This window comes from Triturus cristatus, chromosome 10 (genome assembly GCF_964204655.1).
Source record: "Triturus cristatus chromosome 10, aTriCri1.1, whole genome shotgun sequence".
Classification (NCBI taxonomy): Eukaryota; Metazoa; Chordata; class Amphibia; order Caudata; family Salamandridae; genus Triturus; species Triturus cristatus.
Genome location: NC_140593.1, coordinates 1,093,037,267 through 1,093,055,757, shown reverse-complemented (window position 1 = coordinate 1,093,055,757; position 18,491 = coordinate 1,093,037,267). Strand labels below are relative to the sequence as shown.

The following is an 18,491-nucleotide window of genomic DNA, read 5'->3' as shown; positions in this document are numbered from 1 at the left end:
CGCTGCACACGTTCACAACACACTACTGCCTGGACAGCCAAGTCCAGAGAGACGGCTTCAGTTCTCCAGGGCATTCTGGTGTGAACTTGGTTCGCAGACTCACCTCCAGGGTTGGTATTGCGGAAGTATTTATTTTAAGGTAAGTAATCGATATCTAATTGTCTCTTTCAGATGAACAAGTTACTTACCTTCGGTAACAATATATTTGTAAGAGACATAGATTAGTTATAGATTCCTTACCGCCCCACCCATCCTCCCCGTTCTGCGAACTGATTTCTAGGGTTAAGGACGTCCTTTCAGGGCCCTAGTTTTGTGCACCAGTGGTCAGTGTCTTGCATGGCTCTGCGCTTCTGGCGTGGAAAGTCGCGTACAAAACTGACGGCGGCGTCTAAGTAGCTACCGTGATGTCATCCCGGCGACCACGACGCCAACAACGAACGCGGAGCCAACTGACGCCACCTTTCGACGCACAGGGGTACTGCTGACGAAATCCAGTCTGACGTCTGGGGTTAATTCTAAGGTAAGGAATCTATAACTAATCTATGTCTCTTACTGATATATCGTTACCGAAGGTAAGTAACTTGTTCATCAATCACACTCAGCAGGACAGAGTGAATGATCATATCTTTGTGGGACGAAACATACCATTTCTTATTAGGTTATCCTGTGTTTCAAGGCCTGCTACATCTTAACCAACAAAGTCACACTGGATGACATTCGTGTCCACTAGTCTAACAGCATGGCTGCTGGCGCAGCTCTCTCTAAAGACATTTCAGTAGCTGATATGTAAGGGCAACCACATGATCATACTTATCTACTTTTGCCAAATGTTTCTATCTTTATAGCACAAGCATGTAGAGAGGGGTTCTTTGCCTGGGCTGTGATTGGCTTCTGCAGTTAATCAGTATTACACCTCTCAGAAAGGTATTGTTTTGAAACTCATTCCTAAGGTAAAGAATCCGCAGGAAGATGAATCCATCAGAAGAAAGTCACTTACTTTCAATAACAACATTTCTGGTACTCTGGTAGATTTTTCACTGCTCTACCTTCTCCCCTGATGTTAGTGGCCTTTAAAATAATAATATACCAGGGTACGCAAACATGTTATTTACTTTTATTATAGCTGATGCCTTCTTGGTTCCTCTAAATGCTTCAGTGAGGCATGAAGAAGATACCAGGAACCTACAACAGTCGCCTAATATACTTCCATGTTGCAAAATCCGGTACAGTTACAGCTGAAGCCAAATGGCAGCGTTGGTGAGCTATTTCTGGGAAGCAGTTCCGTATCAATCACGCTCCTTGGATGTAAGGTATGAAATCTTTGGAACGATTCCACCAGAAACATTGTTACTGAAAGTAAGTAACTTTTTCTTTCCTATCTTTGTCATTATTTTTGATAGGCCTATAAACATTCATAAACATCTTAATTTGATCTGATTGGGCCTATCTATTTTCGAAAAGTTTTAAGATTGGAATCCATTGATCTGTTTTATTTTTTTATTTTTGTTTACGTCTAGGTCACAGATTGTTGGGAAGTTCAGCTCCTGTTAATATTCCAGGTTCTCTTGCTCGTTCTTCCTCTTTACATTCATCATCATCGGTTTCAACCTCTCCGCTCAACTCTCTACCCCACTCGTTGTCCCAGTCCTTCCTTTCATCCAGTATGACTCCTCACCAACAGCAGCCTCAGTCTCAGAAACCAGAACATAAGAATTTAGGCACTTCAGCTTCTTCTCACAATTCTTTAGGTAAGTCACCTGAATACCAAATTGTTTTGAGATGGAGAGCTAAATATTATTTATGTTGCTTGTACTTTTTATCTTATCCTCATTCCCAGTATGACCATCACTGTCTTCGTATGCTTCCTACAAATGTATTCATTAATATTTCATTGATGTCCCCATGCCACATAAAAATCAGACCAACCTGGCATGAAGTAGTTACATGTCATGTTACAACTTAATTTACTTCTTCTAGCTTTGTTGTAAACAGCATTTTGCCTTTGTGAACTCCTAATTTGCTTTAATCATAAAAGGAATAGAGTAAAAAATCCAGGAGTGGGTGGCGTGGCCTGAGTCAAGATGGTGTAGGACTATTTCTCCTCGAAGCTCCGGACCCCCAAGACCTTGCCAGCCGAAACCCTCTGTATTTGGGGTTCAATTATGCCCCTCTGACAGCAGATTGGCGACCTGATCATCCTTGTGACCGAATAGTCTCTGGAGATCCTTCTCAGAACTGTGAGCTGTGGCCCTGCCTTGTGCTGCAGGCGGAGACGGCACTGTCACCATCTTGCTTGGGCTTTGAGACCCCGGCGGCCCAGGCCCACGGTGCCTGCTGCCTGCGAAGACCAGCACTCAGTTGCTGGGGAGGCAGAGGCTGTGCAACCAGATATCTCAGCCCCCCTACATGACGTGAGTAGTCCAGGGACCGGAGAGTCATCAGCGTTGTGGTGGATCGGCCCTGGACACTAGTGCCACGGGCCTTATCAGGCCGGCACCCCCTACTGCCTCTTCTCCAGGGGTGTGAGGTGCCTGGCTGCCGGCACCCCTGCAGATTGCCGACTCGCCTGGCTCAGGTGGCCCTGGGTGGTGCCGTGACAGAAGAAGAAGCCCTGTCCTGGTGTGGTTGGCGAGGTGGCGTCTATCTCGCCTGCTCCGGACTGAGTCGCTGAGGGGGTGACCCCGCTGGGCTCCGGAGGGTGAGGATATCTGAACTTGAGATGCATGCTGCTGATCCCCCTCCTCTCTGTACCTCTCTGCTAATGAGACCCCATGCTGTGCTCTGCAGGGTGCCTGGCTCTACGCGAAGGAACTGACCAGGTCAAGAGACTGGAGCCCATAGAAAACTTGGTGACCAGGGCATCCTGAGCTATCCAATTACTGAGAGCCCTTTACCACAAGTGTGGAGACGGCCCTGATGCCCCACGAGCCGGGCTCAGCATAAAGGGGCCCTGCAACTGAGCCATCATACCTCGACTATAATAAAGACAGCTCCCTCATCCAGCACCCTTGAGCCCTTTCTGCTGGAGCACCTGAGTGGCCTGGGCTTGAGTGGAGAGGTGGACCTGGATCTCTTTGAGGTCCTCCTGCTGGATCCCCCTCCCTGGGCCTGCTGCATACCACTCCTGCCACCAGGTGGAGGACTGCTCAGTGGGTCCTGCAGACAGCTGCTGAATCTGAATCTCCAGCCCTTCTTGGCATCCTCACCTAGCCGCTCTGCCCTGTCAGGGTGTGTGAACACCCCAAACTCTCAAGACCTGCAGCATCACCTGCGGCGAGCATTCTACTCCCTGGGCTCTGCATAGTTGTTTGGGCCTGGTGCTTTGAGTGCTGCTGGACCCCGAGCGATGCCTTGCCGCCCTGTGACTCCTGCCTACAGGTCTTCGCCTCCCCACCCATGTCCCAGGCATTCCATCATCTGGGAGTAATGCGGCCTGAGCCTCTGGACGTCTGTGAGAGACTCCCCCCGACATGCCGTGGGTGCCCTATCATGCCCCGAAGCAGATCCACCAGAGCTATCTCTAGATCTGTGGCTAAAGACCTCACTGTGGGAAAAACAAACTTGCCGACCATGGATTCCTTCACAGCGAAGGTGGAGGCACCTCCGGCGACAGCTTTTTTAGCTCCCCTCACCCAAGCCTAGATGGATAGCTTCCTTAATAAATTGTGAGCTGAGATCGACTCCCTTAAAATTAAATTTAAATCAGCATCCACAAAATCAAACATGACATCAGTGGTTTTGGTGAGTAAGTCAACAATATGGAATAAATGTTGGATTCCCAGACTGAAGAGCTGGAAGCCCTCTGGCGCAGGATGGAGACCTTGGAAGACCAGCTAATTGATAGTTCGTCCCCACCGGCAGACCCAGCGGCCTTTGTGGTCTACAGTGCCCTCCCGATTCACTTCTAAACAAAGCAGAGACCTCCAGCCGTGTGAACCCAAGAAGGAGCTTATTCATTACTTGGGAATCTGGAGCCCCCCCCCCCACACACAGCAGACTCAGTAAGATTTGTCTGGCAGCCTCCTGAGCTGTGCCGCATCACACATCTGTGGCTGGCTCGGACATCTGCTGACGGGACGGCCTCCTCTGCAGCCTGGGGGACAGCCTACTAACCAGCCGTCTCCTGGCGAGGGGCGAGTGACGCTCGCCCCACCAGCCACCTCATCAGATGTGCATGTGGACATAGAAACCCCTAGTGTGAGCTTGTGATGCTTTGCTTACCCTGATCATTGTGGGCCTTGGGGTTCCGATGGGCCTCTGACCTACACTCGCTGTCAGACTCTTCCCTGAATCCAGACTTTTGGGGAGTGACTTCCCCTGGTCCGTTGGCATTGCCATCGCTGGCCCCCTTTACCTGTGGCTCAACTATCTTGGCCCGGTTTGCCTGATGTTATTGCTTTACGTAATGTGCACTTCTTAACTAGGTCGCTTGCCATCCTGGGGGCACCTTTCCTCTCCTGTCCCTTTGACTCATCGCACTACTTGTCCTGGCCAGATGGGACTGGGTTGCTTCTCGCCGCCCTACTACTTTTGCCCATCTACTTGCAACACCCCATGAGGTCAGACCCTGGCCCATCTACCGCTCGTAGGGCAGGCCCACTCTCCCTCTCCCTTCCACTTCCTTACTTACCTCAGGCTGCTTACGCACACAGGGCACTCTGCCCTAACCTCTAACCCTCCCCAATGACCACAATCCATGGGTTAAATTCCATACACTCAATGTGTGAGGTCTCTTTTTGCCTAATAAAAGGAAACTGGTGTGGCGGTATCTCCTCCAGCAGGATGCTGATGTGATTTTCTTGCAGGAAACGCACCTCTTCCAGCAGGACACCCCGCGTATGGCACATCCCAATTATCCCATCCGTCACTGGGCTTCTGCAAATTCCAAAACAGCTGGAGTTGTGATTTTCTGCAAGGTCTTTTTCTGCTCTAAGATCCTGTGGGTAGTTCGGGACATGGAGGGCCGTTTCTTGAAACTTACTATACAGCGTGGCTTGCGCCCCCTCACACTCCTGAATTAATATGCTCCTAAAAAGGCGCAAGATACATTCCGTAGGTCCTTAGGGAACACCTGTCCTGGGAGGATGGAGATACAGTCCTCGGAGGGGACTTTAACTTGGTCTGGGACCCCTCTCTAGATCGCAGCATGGCCTCCTTCCAGGGAACCAGTGCTATGTCTGCAGCCCTTTAGCGCAAAATAGCAGATCTGGGATTGGTAGACGCCTGGCGATACCGCCACCCTGACACTTGTGATTTTTCATTCTCCCATGTCCAGCAGTCATAGTCACGTATTGACTACTGCTTCCTAACTCATTCCCTACTAAGAGACCTCAACTCCTCCCTCATCTTTGGCATCTCTATCTCTGACCATGCACTCATAGAACTGACTTGGAATAGAATGGGGACGTGCCCTCCCCAACCCCCGCTGGCACCTTCCCCCATAACTTCTATGGGATTCTGTGGACGTTGAGGCAATCCGCACTGCAATAAAGAATTATGAGACCAACTCTCACCCGGACATCTTGACACATACACTCTGGGATGGGTTCAAAACTTCTATTAGGGGTGAGTTTACTTCTATCTCGATCGCCCAGGTGAGAGAAGACAGGTTGATTGAGATGGGTCTAGCCACGGAGATCAAAGACCTGGAACGCCAGGATCATGATGCCCCCTCCCAGCGCACTAAACGCCGGCTGGCCCTCCTGCAGGGTTAACTGCGGACGCAGCTCACTAACAAAGCAGAGTGCGCTCTCCTTGTGCTTGAACAAAAGTACTACGAAGAGGGTAATAAAGTGGGGACACTCTTGGTGCACAAGGTCCGACAGCAATGGGCCCGTACTCACATCCCAGGGATCCAGACGGTGCCAGGAGTATGGACTACCTCCGACATGGCTAAACAGCAGGCATTTCATGAATTCTTCCAGGCTCTCTCTACTAGCGAAGAAGCCCCTCTTGACGCCATTGCCAACTATTTGGTGGGGTGTCAATGGGACCCCCTTGACGTTTATCACAGAGAGTTTATTGAAGCCCTCATCTCTTCGTAGGAGCTCCAGTGGTAAGATCCCACGGCCTGATGTAGCTTTTTACTGCAAGTTTCTCCCGCAATTGCAAGACCAACTGTTGGCCCTATTTAACACCTTCACAGCTGCTTCGGGCTCAACCCCACTATGTCCAATGCGGAGATCTCTTTGATCCCGCTCCCAGACCTTCCAATACGTGGGCCTCCAACTTACCCAACCTGGACTACCTGGTCGATGGCCAGTTGGCCTGAATGTCGAAAATTCATCTTGGAGGACCTTCTCCCGTAGAAACCCCTCCAGGTTGCGTGGCTGGGCCGTTTTAATGCAATCAAAATGTCCCTCTTACCAAAAATACTATACCTCTTCCAATGCCTATCTACGCCGATCCCTCAGGACAAGATCTTATGCCTCCAACAGGACATCCGCTCCTTTATTTGGGGTGGAGAATCGCCCGTGCTTTCCTATACAGTACTGATGCTTCCTCTAGACCGGGGAGGGTTTGGTTTTGATGCCCGAATAATATTGGGCCGTACACCTCCGCTTCGTCTCAGAATAGGTGGTATGTGAAAACGATAAGCATTGGTTTCATATGGACTGTGCTGTGGCCTTTCACCTCCTCTGGGACCTAGCGTTGCTCCCCAAACACACAAGGCCACAAAGTGCCTACATTGCCATTCCCACAAAAATGGTCCTAGAAATATGGACCCAAGTTGCGGTAAAACGAGGTCTAACGACTTTTCCTTCACCCAACCCTCCCTTGGCGGGCAACCCTGATTTTGCCTCCCCTCAACCCCCACCCCCACTGGAGCCTCATTCATATAGCCACTGGAGAGAGGGCAACTGTCTCACTCTTCGGGACTTCTTTGAGGGGGACTCCCTCAAGTATTTCGAACAGTGTCGCCTGGAGTTCTGGCTCCCTGTGTCCACCAGACTACAATATTATCAGCTCCGCCACTGTAGCCTAACCCCACCTAAATGTGCAGGGGGCACCTGCTAACTAGCTCCTTTCGAGACCTTGATCCTGTCATTAAACGGATCCCGTGGGCTCATCTCGCGCATAAACTAGGTTCTCCAACATTCCACCTTATCCACCCACATCCCTACCAATCACAAAGGTACACTGATATTGGGGAAGAGCTTCCCACGAAACAATGGGTGCGTCTGTGGTGCGATATACGGTGGATCTTGAAAGTGTACCACAATGTGAGATGGCATACAAGGTCATTGACTCGCTGGTAACTCACACCCACCTGACTTCACACTATTTTCCCCTCAACTTCGCCTATGTGTTGTCGATGTACCTCGGCGCAAGGAGATTTCCTACACATATGGTGGTCGTGCCCTGGCATTACCACCATCTGGAAAGAAATCCTTAGCCATATTATGGGGACAATAGACTACCCGATCCCGTATTCATATCCAACAGTGCTACTTGGTATTTGACCCCAACACCTGCACGCCCTGACACATGCAGAATATCACTTAATCTCCCACATGTTGGGAGTGACTTAGCAACTAATTGCTTTGTACTGGAAACAACCTGCCTCCTAGTTGTAATCCTGGTCACCTTTCCTCTTCCCCACAGATCCCACCCTTGCCGCCCTATTACTAAACGTGAAGTATGCAGTTGCTTTCATCAGCCGTGGTGGCTTCTGTTATCCTAATGTACTGGAATACTATGGGCTTTCTGAGTTCAAGGAATCATGACATTCGTTGTTGTCTTTTTATTAGAAATCTTGAAGAGATGTTTTTCAAAAAGAAAATCCAGGAGTGGCTAAAGTTATGTGCCTAATCTGTTGTAACTTTGCAAAGGGGTCACAGTTTATTGTGCTTAGAATGCAAACTCTGCTCTTCCAAATTGCCTTTTTAGCTTTAATTCAAGAAGCATTTCTAAATACTCATGTAGAAATAATTTTACGGGTTGCACTAATTATGTGGGGTTTGATTCACAAAGGTAAACTTACACTGTTGTTTTGGCATTCAGAGCTGCATTTTGATTCTAAGTGGATGGATTCCCCGTTGATCTTTTTAAGGGCAAATTGGCTTTTTGAGCCCCGGTCTTAGTGATTGTCCTCAGGAGCGCGATTAAGGACGCCCCCAACCCTTGCACCCAGGTTTTGGTCATGGGCAACAATCGTTCCTATCTTTAAAGGGGGGCCTGGAACGATCCTCATTCCTATCGCTCCATTTCGCTATTAGATTCGACTACAAAGATTTTGAGCAGAGTTTTGTTGGATCATCTGGAGACCTGGGCAACTGAAAATCAGATTTTATCATTAGTACAGTACGGTTTTAGACAAGGTTTAGGGACGGTAGATCAGTGCCTGAATCGCCACTTGGTTCTCAGTAAATATGTGTCCACCAAGGAAGGCTGTCTCTTCCTGGCATTCATGGATTTAAGTGCAGCATTCAATAATGTTTTTAGGGGGAAATTGTGGTCCATGTTACTGAGTAAAGGGGCCAACCCTAAAATTGTTAATCTTATTTCTCAGCTCCACACTGATGTGGAAGGCAGGATTAGGCCACACGGGGAATGCATCTCTTACATTAAGATGAAAAAAAGAGTTAGGCAAGGCTGTGTGTTCGCCCCTTTCCTTTTCCTTTCTAGCTTTTATATTAATGAGCTTGTGAAATACCTGATGTTATTGGATGGAAGGAAAGGAATATGCTACTTACCAGTATGCATCTGTTCTTGGCATGTAGAGCTGCAGAGCCCCACACTTAGGATAGTAGATCGCCATCTGGTGTTGGGCTCGGATGCTTGCAGGTTGTGGTCTTCGGAAGAAGTCTTTGGTCACGAGATAGGTGACTTCTCCCTTGGACTACAGTGCGCATGTGCATCCACTCCATCCTCAGATTGTTTTTCGCCATGATGGGAAATGATGGAGTTTGTAAAAAGAGAGAGAGATGTCCATGTGTAATGTCTAAATAAGACTATGCTGGAACAGATACAGGTCCCGGGGAGGTGGGTGGGCGTGTGTGGCTCTGCAGCTCTACATGCCAAGAACAGATGCATACTGGTAAATAGCATATTCCGTTCGAGGCATATAAGCTGCAGATCACACACTTAGGATAGACTATATAGCAGTGTCTCCCCTAGCGGTGGTCACCTGTATCAGTTGCAGCAGTTTGGAATAAAGTTTTAAGGACAGCCTGACCTACAGAAGCTTGTTTTTTGCTTGCACGTCAACACAGTAATGTTTAGTGAAGGTGTGTGTTGTAGACCATGTGGCTGCCTTACAAATATCTTCTAAGGGAATGTTTCCTAAGGATGCCATGGAAGCCCCTATTTTGCGCGTGGAATGCGCTCTAGGGGGAACTGTTAATGTGCGTTTAGCCTTGTGGTAGCATATTTGGATACATTTAACTATCCACCTGGCTATCCCGGATTTGGAAATGGGGTTGCCTTTATGTGGTGGAGAGAAAGCAACAAACAATTGTTTGGTTTTGCGGAATGCTTTGGTTCTGCCAATGTAGTAAAGTAGGGCTCTTTTAACGTCTAAGGTATGAAGAACTCTTTCAGCTACCGAGTCCGGATTTGGGAAGAATACTGGTAGCTCTACTGATTGGTTAAGATGGAACGGAGATATGACTTTTGGCAGGAATTTCGGATTTGTTCTAAGAACCACTTTGTTGCGGTGTAATTGTAGGAATGGTTCTTGTATGGTTAAAGCCTGGATCTCACTTACCCGTCTAAGGGATGTGATAGCGATAAGGAAAGCCACTTTCCATGTGAGGAACTGTAGTTCGCATTTATGCAGAGGTTCAAAAGGGGGTCCCATGAGCCTTGTAAGAACAATGTTTAGATTCCACACTGGAGAGGGTGGTAATCTGGGAGGAATAATCCTGTTAAGGCCTTCCATGAAGGCTTTGATCGCAGGCACTCTAAATAGTGACAAGTGTTGTCGATTTTGCAAGTAGGCTGCTAATGCTGCTAGGTGGAGACGTATGGATGAGTGCGCTAAATTACATCTTTGCAAGTGTAGTAAGTAGTAAATGATGTTCTTTATGGATGCATCCAGTGGGCGTATATCATTGTTAGTGCAGTAAATGGCAAATCTTTTCCATTTTGCAGCGTAGCAGGCTCTAGTGGTAGGTCGTCTGGCCTCTTTTATAATATTCATACAGACTGGTGGTAGGTTGAGGTAACCGAACTCTAGGACTTCAGGAGCCAGATCGCTAGATTCAGTTGACCTGGATCTGGGTGTCTTATTTCTCCATGGTTCTGGGTTAGTAAGGACGGGGAGAGATGCAGTTTTTGGTGTGGAACTAGAGAGAGTTCCAGCAGTGTTGTGAATCAGGGCTGGCGTGCCCATGTGGGGGCTACTAGGATCGGTTTGAGAGACTGTTGCCTGAGCTTGCGTACCACGAATGGAATGAGTGGGAGAGGCGGAAAAGCGTACGCAAATCTGCCTGACCAGTTGATCCATATCGCATTGCCCTTGGACTGTGGGTGGGGAAACCTGGCGGCGAAGGTTGGGCATTTTGCGTTTTCGTGTGTGGCGAACAGATGTATGTCTGGTTGGCCCCATTTTTGGAAAAAGGGGAGTAGGACTGTTGGATGGAATTCCCATTCGTGGATCTGTTGAGTCTGTCGACTTAACAGGTCGGCAATCTGAATGTGAACGCCTGGAAGGTGTTCTGCAAGCAGGCATATGTTCTGGGGAATGGCCCATCTCCAAATGTTCTGTGCTAGCTGGGACAGCTGGAGAGAATGTGTGCCTCCTTGTTTTTGTATATAATACATGGCTGTTATGTTGTCCGTCCGGATGAGGACAGTTTTGTTCTGGAGATGTATTTGGAATGATTTTAGTGCTAGTAGTTCCAGGTAATTTATATGGGGCACTTTCTGTTGAGTGGTCCATTTGCCCTGAGTGGTGTGTCGTAGGAGATGGGCTCCCCATCCCGTGAGTGATGCGTCCGTTGTTAGCACTATTTGTGGAAGAGGCTCGAGGAACGGCCGCCCTTTGGAGAGGTTTATTGTGTTCCACCATTTTAGGGAGCGATGTGAGCGGCTGTCCACCAACACCAGATCTGTTAGCAGTCCGTGAGCCTGATTCCACTGACGTGCTAGATACTCTTGCAAGGGACGCATTTGAAGTCTTGCATAAGGCACAATGAAGATGCATGACGCCATCATGCCTATCAGTTGCATGAACACTCTTGCTGGAAGAGAGTGTTGGGTTTGAAATTTTACGATGAGAGCTTTTATATTGGCTATCCAGGCTGGGCTGGGATATGGGATATGCTAGGGCTTTGGAGGTATTTATGGTGGCTCCTAGATATTGATGTATGTGGGAGGGTTGGAGATGAGATTTGGGGTAGTTTATTGTGAATCCCAAGTTGTGCAAGATTTGAATAGTTTGGTGAGTGTGTAGAACGTATTTGTTGAATGAGTTGGCTTTTATTAGCCAGTCGTCTAGATACGGGAAGACATGAATTTGTTGTCTTCTGAGATGCGCTGCTCCTACTGCTAGACATTTGGTGAATACTCTGTGCGCAGTTGTTACCCCGAATGGAAGGACTGTAAACTGATAGTGTTGTCCGTCCACCACAAACTTTAGGTACTTCCTGTGAGCAGGATGTATGGGAATGTGGAAATAAGCGTCCTTGAGCTCTAGTGTGGCAAGGAAATCGCCTTGTTGTAGTAGTGGGAGCACTTGTTGAAGAGTGATCATATGGAAATGATCTGAGTTTATGTACAGATTTAGGAGTCTGAGGTCGAGTATTGGTCTTAGAGTCTTGTCCTTTTTGGGGATTAGGAAGTACAGTGAGTATACCCCTGTACCCTGATGTTGTAAGGGAACTGGTTCTATTGCGTGTTTTTGAAGCAATGAGAGGAGCGTAAGATGGTCTGGTGACATGGAACGCTGCTTGGGTGGTATGTGTGGAGGGGTAGTGATGAGTTCCAGGCAGTAACCATACTGGATAATTTGTCTTGCCCACTTGTCTGTTGTGATGGAGTTCCAGACAGGTAGGAACTGTTTGAGTCTTCCCCCGACTGGAGTGGAATGGTCTGGGGGGGGTGGAGGAAAGTCACTGTTTTGTGGCAGGGGAGGTACGCCTTGACCTCGTCCCTTGTTGTTGTTTCCTCTATATCCTCCTCTAAAATATCCTCTACTAGGGGATGATTGTGTAGAGGTTTTGAATGTAGAGGAGGTGTCTGCTCCCATATTCTTGGAGGCTCCTCTGTAGAAGGAGCGTCGAAAGGAGCCGCGTGGTTGTGGAGACTGCAATGCTCCCATGGACTTGGCAGTCTCTGTGTCTTTTTTCATTTTTTCAAGTGCAGTGTCAACTGCTGGCCCAAACAGCTGTTCTTGGTTAAAAGGTTGGCTAAGTATGGTACTTTGTACTTCTGGCTTAAAGCCTGAAATATGTAGCCAGGCATGGCGTCTAAGGAGTACACTTGTGTTTATTGCTCGAGAGGCGGTGTCTGCGGCGTCAAGTGCACATTTAATTGACACATTTGAGATAAGTTTTCCCTCTTGTATAAGGTCATTTGCCTGGGTCTTGTATTGGTCTGGCAGGTGTTGTAGCAGATTCTCCAACTGATCGTAGTGAGCCCTATCGTAGCGTGCTAATAGGGCTTGGGTGTAGGCAATACGCCAATGATTGGCAGCTTGTGCTGCTACTCGTTTGCCCGAGGCTTCTAATAGCTTGGATTCTTTGTCAAGGGGTGGTGTATCTCCTGTGGTTTGGGAGTTGGCGCGTTTCCTTGCATTGGAAACGACCAAAGAATCCAGAGGGAGCTGTCCTTTGATGTAACAAGGATCTTCTGGGGCAGGTCTATATTTTTTCTCAATTCTTGGGTTAAGCACCCTGGCACGGACGGGGTCTTTAAACATTTCTGTTGCGTGTTTTATCACCCGTTTAAGCATAGGTAAAATTTGTGCCGACTTCTGAGACTGTTCAAAAGTGTCTAAGAGGAAGTCTTCCTCGGGTGCATGAGAGTGCATGGTGACGCCATGGTAAAGTGCTGCTCTGTTTACTAGTTGTCCAAACCCCAGGTGGTCATCTGGAGGTGATGGTTTGGAGGGATATGGTGTAGAGTCAGGTATATCTGGTAGAGGGTATGCCCAATCATCCAATGGTGCGGTATCTGAATCCGTGAACAGATCATTAGTATTATAAGGATCACCTCCTCCCCCTAGGTCATCATCATCATCCTGTGGAGGTGGTGTATGTGATGGAGATGGTAGAGGTAAGGGTTGTGTAGGCAGAGGGGATGTTGCAGAGTCCTTTTTTATAGGAACTGGGGCAGGTGTTGTGTCCAGTTTCCGTTTCTTACATGGCACTGCAGTGACATGTCCAGTCGTTGGATTGATATAGATCCTTTTTTGTGTTGGATCTGGATGGAAAAGTTCTTGTTCTTCAGGAACAGATTTTGGCTCCGATTTATTGGGCTCTGATCGAGGTTTTGGTTGATCGGTAGAGTCTTTGGCTTTAGGAGGTGTATTATAGTCCTTAACTGGTGGTTTCGGTGCCGATGAAGGTTTTGGTGCTGAAGTTGAGTCTTTCGGCTTGGGAACTTTCGGTGCCGGTTTATCTATGGGCCTCGATGTTTTCGGTGCCGAAGGTGTCGGATCCGATTTCGGTGCCGAGAGGTCTTTTGTCTTCGGTGCCGAAGGTGCCGGGGGTACAATGACATGCGGCTTCCTCGGGCCCGAGCCACCGGAAGGCTTATGTTTCTTCGGAGGCGGGGCTTCTGAAGGGTGTTTTCGGTCTCGACTGAGGCAAGCTGGCGAAGTTTTGACCAATGCCTTTGGTTTTGGAGGGGTTGGGGCAGGGGCAGTGGTACTCACGTGTTGCCCCGGAGTAATGGGGTCGTCTGAGTCGTCTGCTTCTGAGATGATTTGAAGTTCCTCGGAATCCTCTTCCGGGACATCGGGACCCTCATCGAAGATGTTTACTGGTTCCGGGGCTGATCTGTGTGCCAAGTTATGGCGTCGAGCTCTTCGATCCCGAATGGTCTTTTTTGGATCGAAATGCTGCGCAGGCTGGACAGCTGGCTTCGTCGTGTTCCGGTGATAGGCACAGGTTGCAGACTTTGTGATGGTCACTGTGCGGAAATTTTGCTTCACACTGGGGGCATTTTTTAAAGGGCGTCCTTTCCATGAGCCGTAGGCCTCATGGCGTGGATAGGCCCAGCAGCCCGCGTCGACATCCGGAATCAAGCCGATTAATTTGATGTGGAGTGAAGGTGCTTCGATGTAGTTGTAGAAGTTTTTTCGCTTCGAAAAGCTTGTATTTGAGATTTTCAACCGGAGTTGGAAAAGTTACATCCGAACCCAATGGCAGAAATAAACAATCAGAGGATGGAGTGGATGCCCATGCGCACTGTAGTCCAAGGGAGGAGTCGCCTATCTCGTGACCAAAGACTTCTTCCGAAGACAACAACAACCTGCAAGCATCCCAGCCCAACACCAGATGGCGATCTACTATCCTAAGTGTGTGATCTGCAGCTCATATCCCTCGAACCAGTTGTTCGCTAATCCAACGTCAATCAACTGTCAGACCAGAACTACTGCACTGGATAGTTGAGAAGAGGTGGGAGGGTGAGCAGAGGAAGGGTAAGGTGATGATGCACCTCCCATTGCGCACTACAACGGTATCAAGCCATATTTGCTGAAGGTGCCTCTTCATCAGAGATTTCTTTTGTTAAAGTTTAGACTTGGTCTGGCCCATTTTCTGGTTTCTTACCAATCAAATGTTTTTCTGCAAAAGACCTGGATCTGTGCCCATGCAATGCAGTTACGCCCCAGTCCCAAATGCACATGTTCTTTTTCTGTGAGCTTTATAAAGAACAGAGTCAATGGTTCTTAAAGCCACTTATGAAAAATTTTAACATTAGAAAGTGTAAAGAGGCTTTAGAGTATCTACAACTGTTGCAGACAGATCAAGTTTGCATATCTGTATATAGATGTTTGAGGCATGTGTACTGTGGATACACATGCTTTGCATACTCCTGCCATCTAGTGTTGGGTCCTGATATTTGCAAGTTGTTTTTCTTCAAAGAAGTCTTTGCTAGTCACGAGGTTAGGTGACTCCTCCTTTTGGTGATAGTGCGCATGGTCATCCACTCCCTTGTTAGAATGTTTTTTTCCGCCATCGTGTGTGGATGTGTATTGCTGCGCTCCTGTTCGAAACCCTCCTTCGGGTTCCCCTTAGTGTGCAATCCAACCAAAAGCTCTCCTCTTCTGTAGAAAACATTGTTGGGAGGCCTTCAGGCCTAGCCGCATCGATCCACCCCTCTGCTGATGGAACGGACTCCGTTTCAATTCTGTCCTCGGTACCCCTACAAGTAACCGCACACCGATCTACACCAGGTCTGCAACTTGTGCTAACCACCGGAGCACAATGAAGTAGACTGCGAGGCCTGTTGTTCGTTCAGGTCGAAAAAGACTCTTCGAGATCTTCTGGTTCAACTACGAGAAATGCAGTGCCAAGGCACTCCAGACTCCGGATATCTTCGTAGAAGAATCCGAAAAGGAAGAAGCGGCAGCTGCGGAAGAAGAGGAGGCCTTCTTGGTCTCAGAACCAGATTCCGATCTCGAGATCGAGTTGAAGTCAGAAGATATTCCAGCGGGAGAGGGTGTCGTGAGTACCGAAACCACGTACCCCAAATACTATCTTTTAGAAAACATACGGCTTCGGCACCACCTCTGCCTTCGGGCCTTTGTCGGCACAGAGACGACGTTTCTGGTGCCCCGCCGTCGGGCCCGGCACCGAAACAAGTGGTCAAGCCTTCCGGCTTGGGATCGAGCCGAGACAGATCATTTTTGGGCCCAAAACATTCCGCTCCGAAAGACAAATCTGGTTCGAGGCCGAAACATTCCTCTTCGAAACAAAAGTCCGCTTCAGAGCTGAAACCTTCCGCTTCCAAGGACATGTCCGTTTCGGCACCAAAACTTTCGCCGCCAAAAACGAAAGAGGATATTTCAGATCCCCTGGAATCAATCTCAGACATTATGAAGGACAGATTGGATCCAAAGCAGAAAAAGCTTTACATCAGTCCAGACACTGATGTATTAGACAAATCTCCCTCCAAGAGGAAAGTCCGTTCAGAGGACACTGGATACAAGATCCCCCTTAAGAAGAAGGACATTGCTACAAGTCCTATCTATCCTACTTTGCCATCCCCTCCACCATCTTCACCTTTAACAATACTGCCGTGCTCAGATCCATTACACATACCACCACAGGGATCCCCTCACACAGAGCCTGATTTAGGAGATGATGATGACAATGTTTGTTTACCTACAGCTCCGTGGGGTGATTCTAATATTGATCCACCCATGGATAATGATCTAGACCTATACCCTGCAAAACCTTCCCCTCCAAATGATAATGTATCCTATCTGGAGCTAATTTCCAGAGCAGCAGCATATCATGGGGTTACATTGCATAAAGAGGCCTTAGATGACGATTTTTTATTTGAGACACTATGATCTTCACACAGAATTAGTCAGAGCATCCCTATGTTAAAAGGCATGATGAGACCTGCAAATGCCATTTTTAAGGATCCTGTTTGTGCACGAATTTTAACACCTAGGGTTGATAAAAAAAATATAAACCATCACCCTCTGATCGGACTTTTATTAAAGAACAGCTCCCTCTAGATTCCGTGGTAGTTTCCAATGCTCGTAAAAGAGCAAACTCACAGACCTCTGGGGATGCACCTCCCCCAGATAAAGAATCAAAGCTTATTGACGCATCTGGTAAAAGGGTAGCTGCTCAAGCTGCTAATCACTGATGCATTGCAAACACGCAGGGCCTATTAGCAAGGTATGACAGGGCACACTGGGCTGAGATGGAAGATCTACTTCAGTACCTTCCAGAAGAGCACAAGAAAAAGGCACAAGAGCTAGTTCAAGAAGGGAAGCTCATTTGTAACTCTTCTATTAGATGTGCTCTTAATGCTGCTGACACTGCAGCGAGAGAAATTAACACCAGCATTCTCTTACGTTGGCATGCCTGGCTTAGAATTTCGGTCTTTAAACCAGAAGTCCAACAGTCTATTTTAAACACTCCTTATAACAAATAAAAAAAATTCGAACCTCCATTTGATGAGTCTTTAGAAAAGATGAAAAAAGACACGGATGTGGCGAAATCCATGGGATCACTTCAGACTCCTTCAAGCAGAGGCTCCTTTTGTTGCTCATTCTATAGAGCAGCATCTAAAAGTACATCCTCAAACCTTAACACTTCCTTGTACAAGTCCAACACGCAACCCTCTTCCAGGTAAAGGCTTCTTTAGAGGAGGGTACATAGGAAACAATTTTAAAGGTAGGGTTAAGGGCACACCAACGCGTAACTCTCCTTCCCTCAATAAGCAGTGACTTGCCTACGCATCCCCCCGATCATCTAACACCTGTTGGGGGAAGGCTTCAACAATTTCTCCCCATTTGGCGATCTATAACATCACACAATGGTCCTTGCCTGGAGCTCACCACCAATCCTCCCAACGTTCCACCTTGCACTCACAAACTCTCGTTAGAGCACCTGCAGCTCCTCAAACAAGAGGTGCAAGCTCTTTTAACAAAAGGAGCTATAGAACCAGTGCCATTACAGTATCAAGGTTCAAGGGTGTACTCTCAGTACTTTCTAATCCACAAGAAGGACGGCTCCTTAAGACCAATTTTGGATCTAAGGACATTACATCTGTACATACTTTTAGAACATTTCCACATGGTCACGCTTAAACAGGTCTTTCCACTGCTACAGCAAGGCGATTTTATGTCCACTCTAGACTTGAAAGACGCATACTTTCATATTCCAGTTCACCCAGCTCATCGCAAATATCTCAGATTTGTGATAGCAGGAAAACACTATCAATTCAAGGTACTCCCATTCGGAGTAACTACTGCTTCCGGAGTATTTGCAAAATGTCTGGCAGTAGTGGCGGCACATCTCCGAAGATAACAGATTCATGCATTCCCACTTGCTCATCAAAGCCAGCAAATACCAAAAGTGTCTACACCACACTCAGACTACATTAGACTTACTCTACCAATTGAGTTTCACGGTCAATGCTCAGAAGTCTCACCTTCAGCCTTCACAAATGCAGTCTTATCTGGGAGCGACTCTAAACACGTGCACAGCTCTAGCCTCTCCCAATGCAGCCAGAATTCAAAATATTCAATCTCTGCTAATACATATTCAGGCCAATAAATACTTAGCAGTCAGGATGTTCATACAACTGCTAGGGATGATGGCATCATGCATAGCGATAGTGCCTCATGCAAGATTGCACATGCGTCCTCTACATGAGTGCTTAGCACGTCAGTGGAATTAGTCTTGGGGTCAATTAACAGATCTAGTGTTGGTAGACAGCCGCACCCATCGCTCTCTGCAGTGGTGGAACACACAAAACTTATCAAAAGGGCGGCCCTTCATCAACCCTGTTCCACAGATAATGCTAACAGCAGAAGCATCCCTTACAGGTTGGGGTGCCCATCTTCACAGCTCGAC

At 47.8% G+C, this 18,491-nt stretch overlaps 1 protein-coding gene across 1 annotated transcript in view; it reads left to right on the top strand.

Annotated features, from left to right (window-relative positions):
- The window catches only part of UNKL (unk like zinc finger), a 514,610-nt gene that overhangs the window by 423,262 nt on the left and 72,857 nt on the right, over positions 1-18,491 (top strand). Inside the window, exon 11 of the mRNA XM_085629284.1 lies at positions 1,518-1,748. Within this exon, the coding sequence (XP_085485410.1) occupies positions 1,518-1,748 (231 nt within the window). The remainder of the gene's footprint in view (positions 1-1,517; positions 1,749-18,491) is intronic.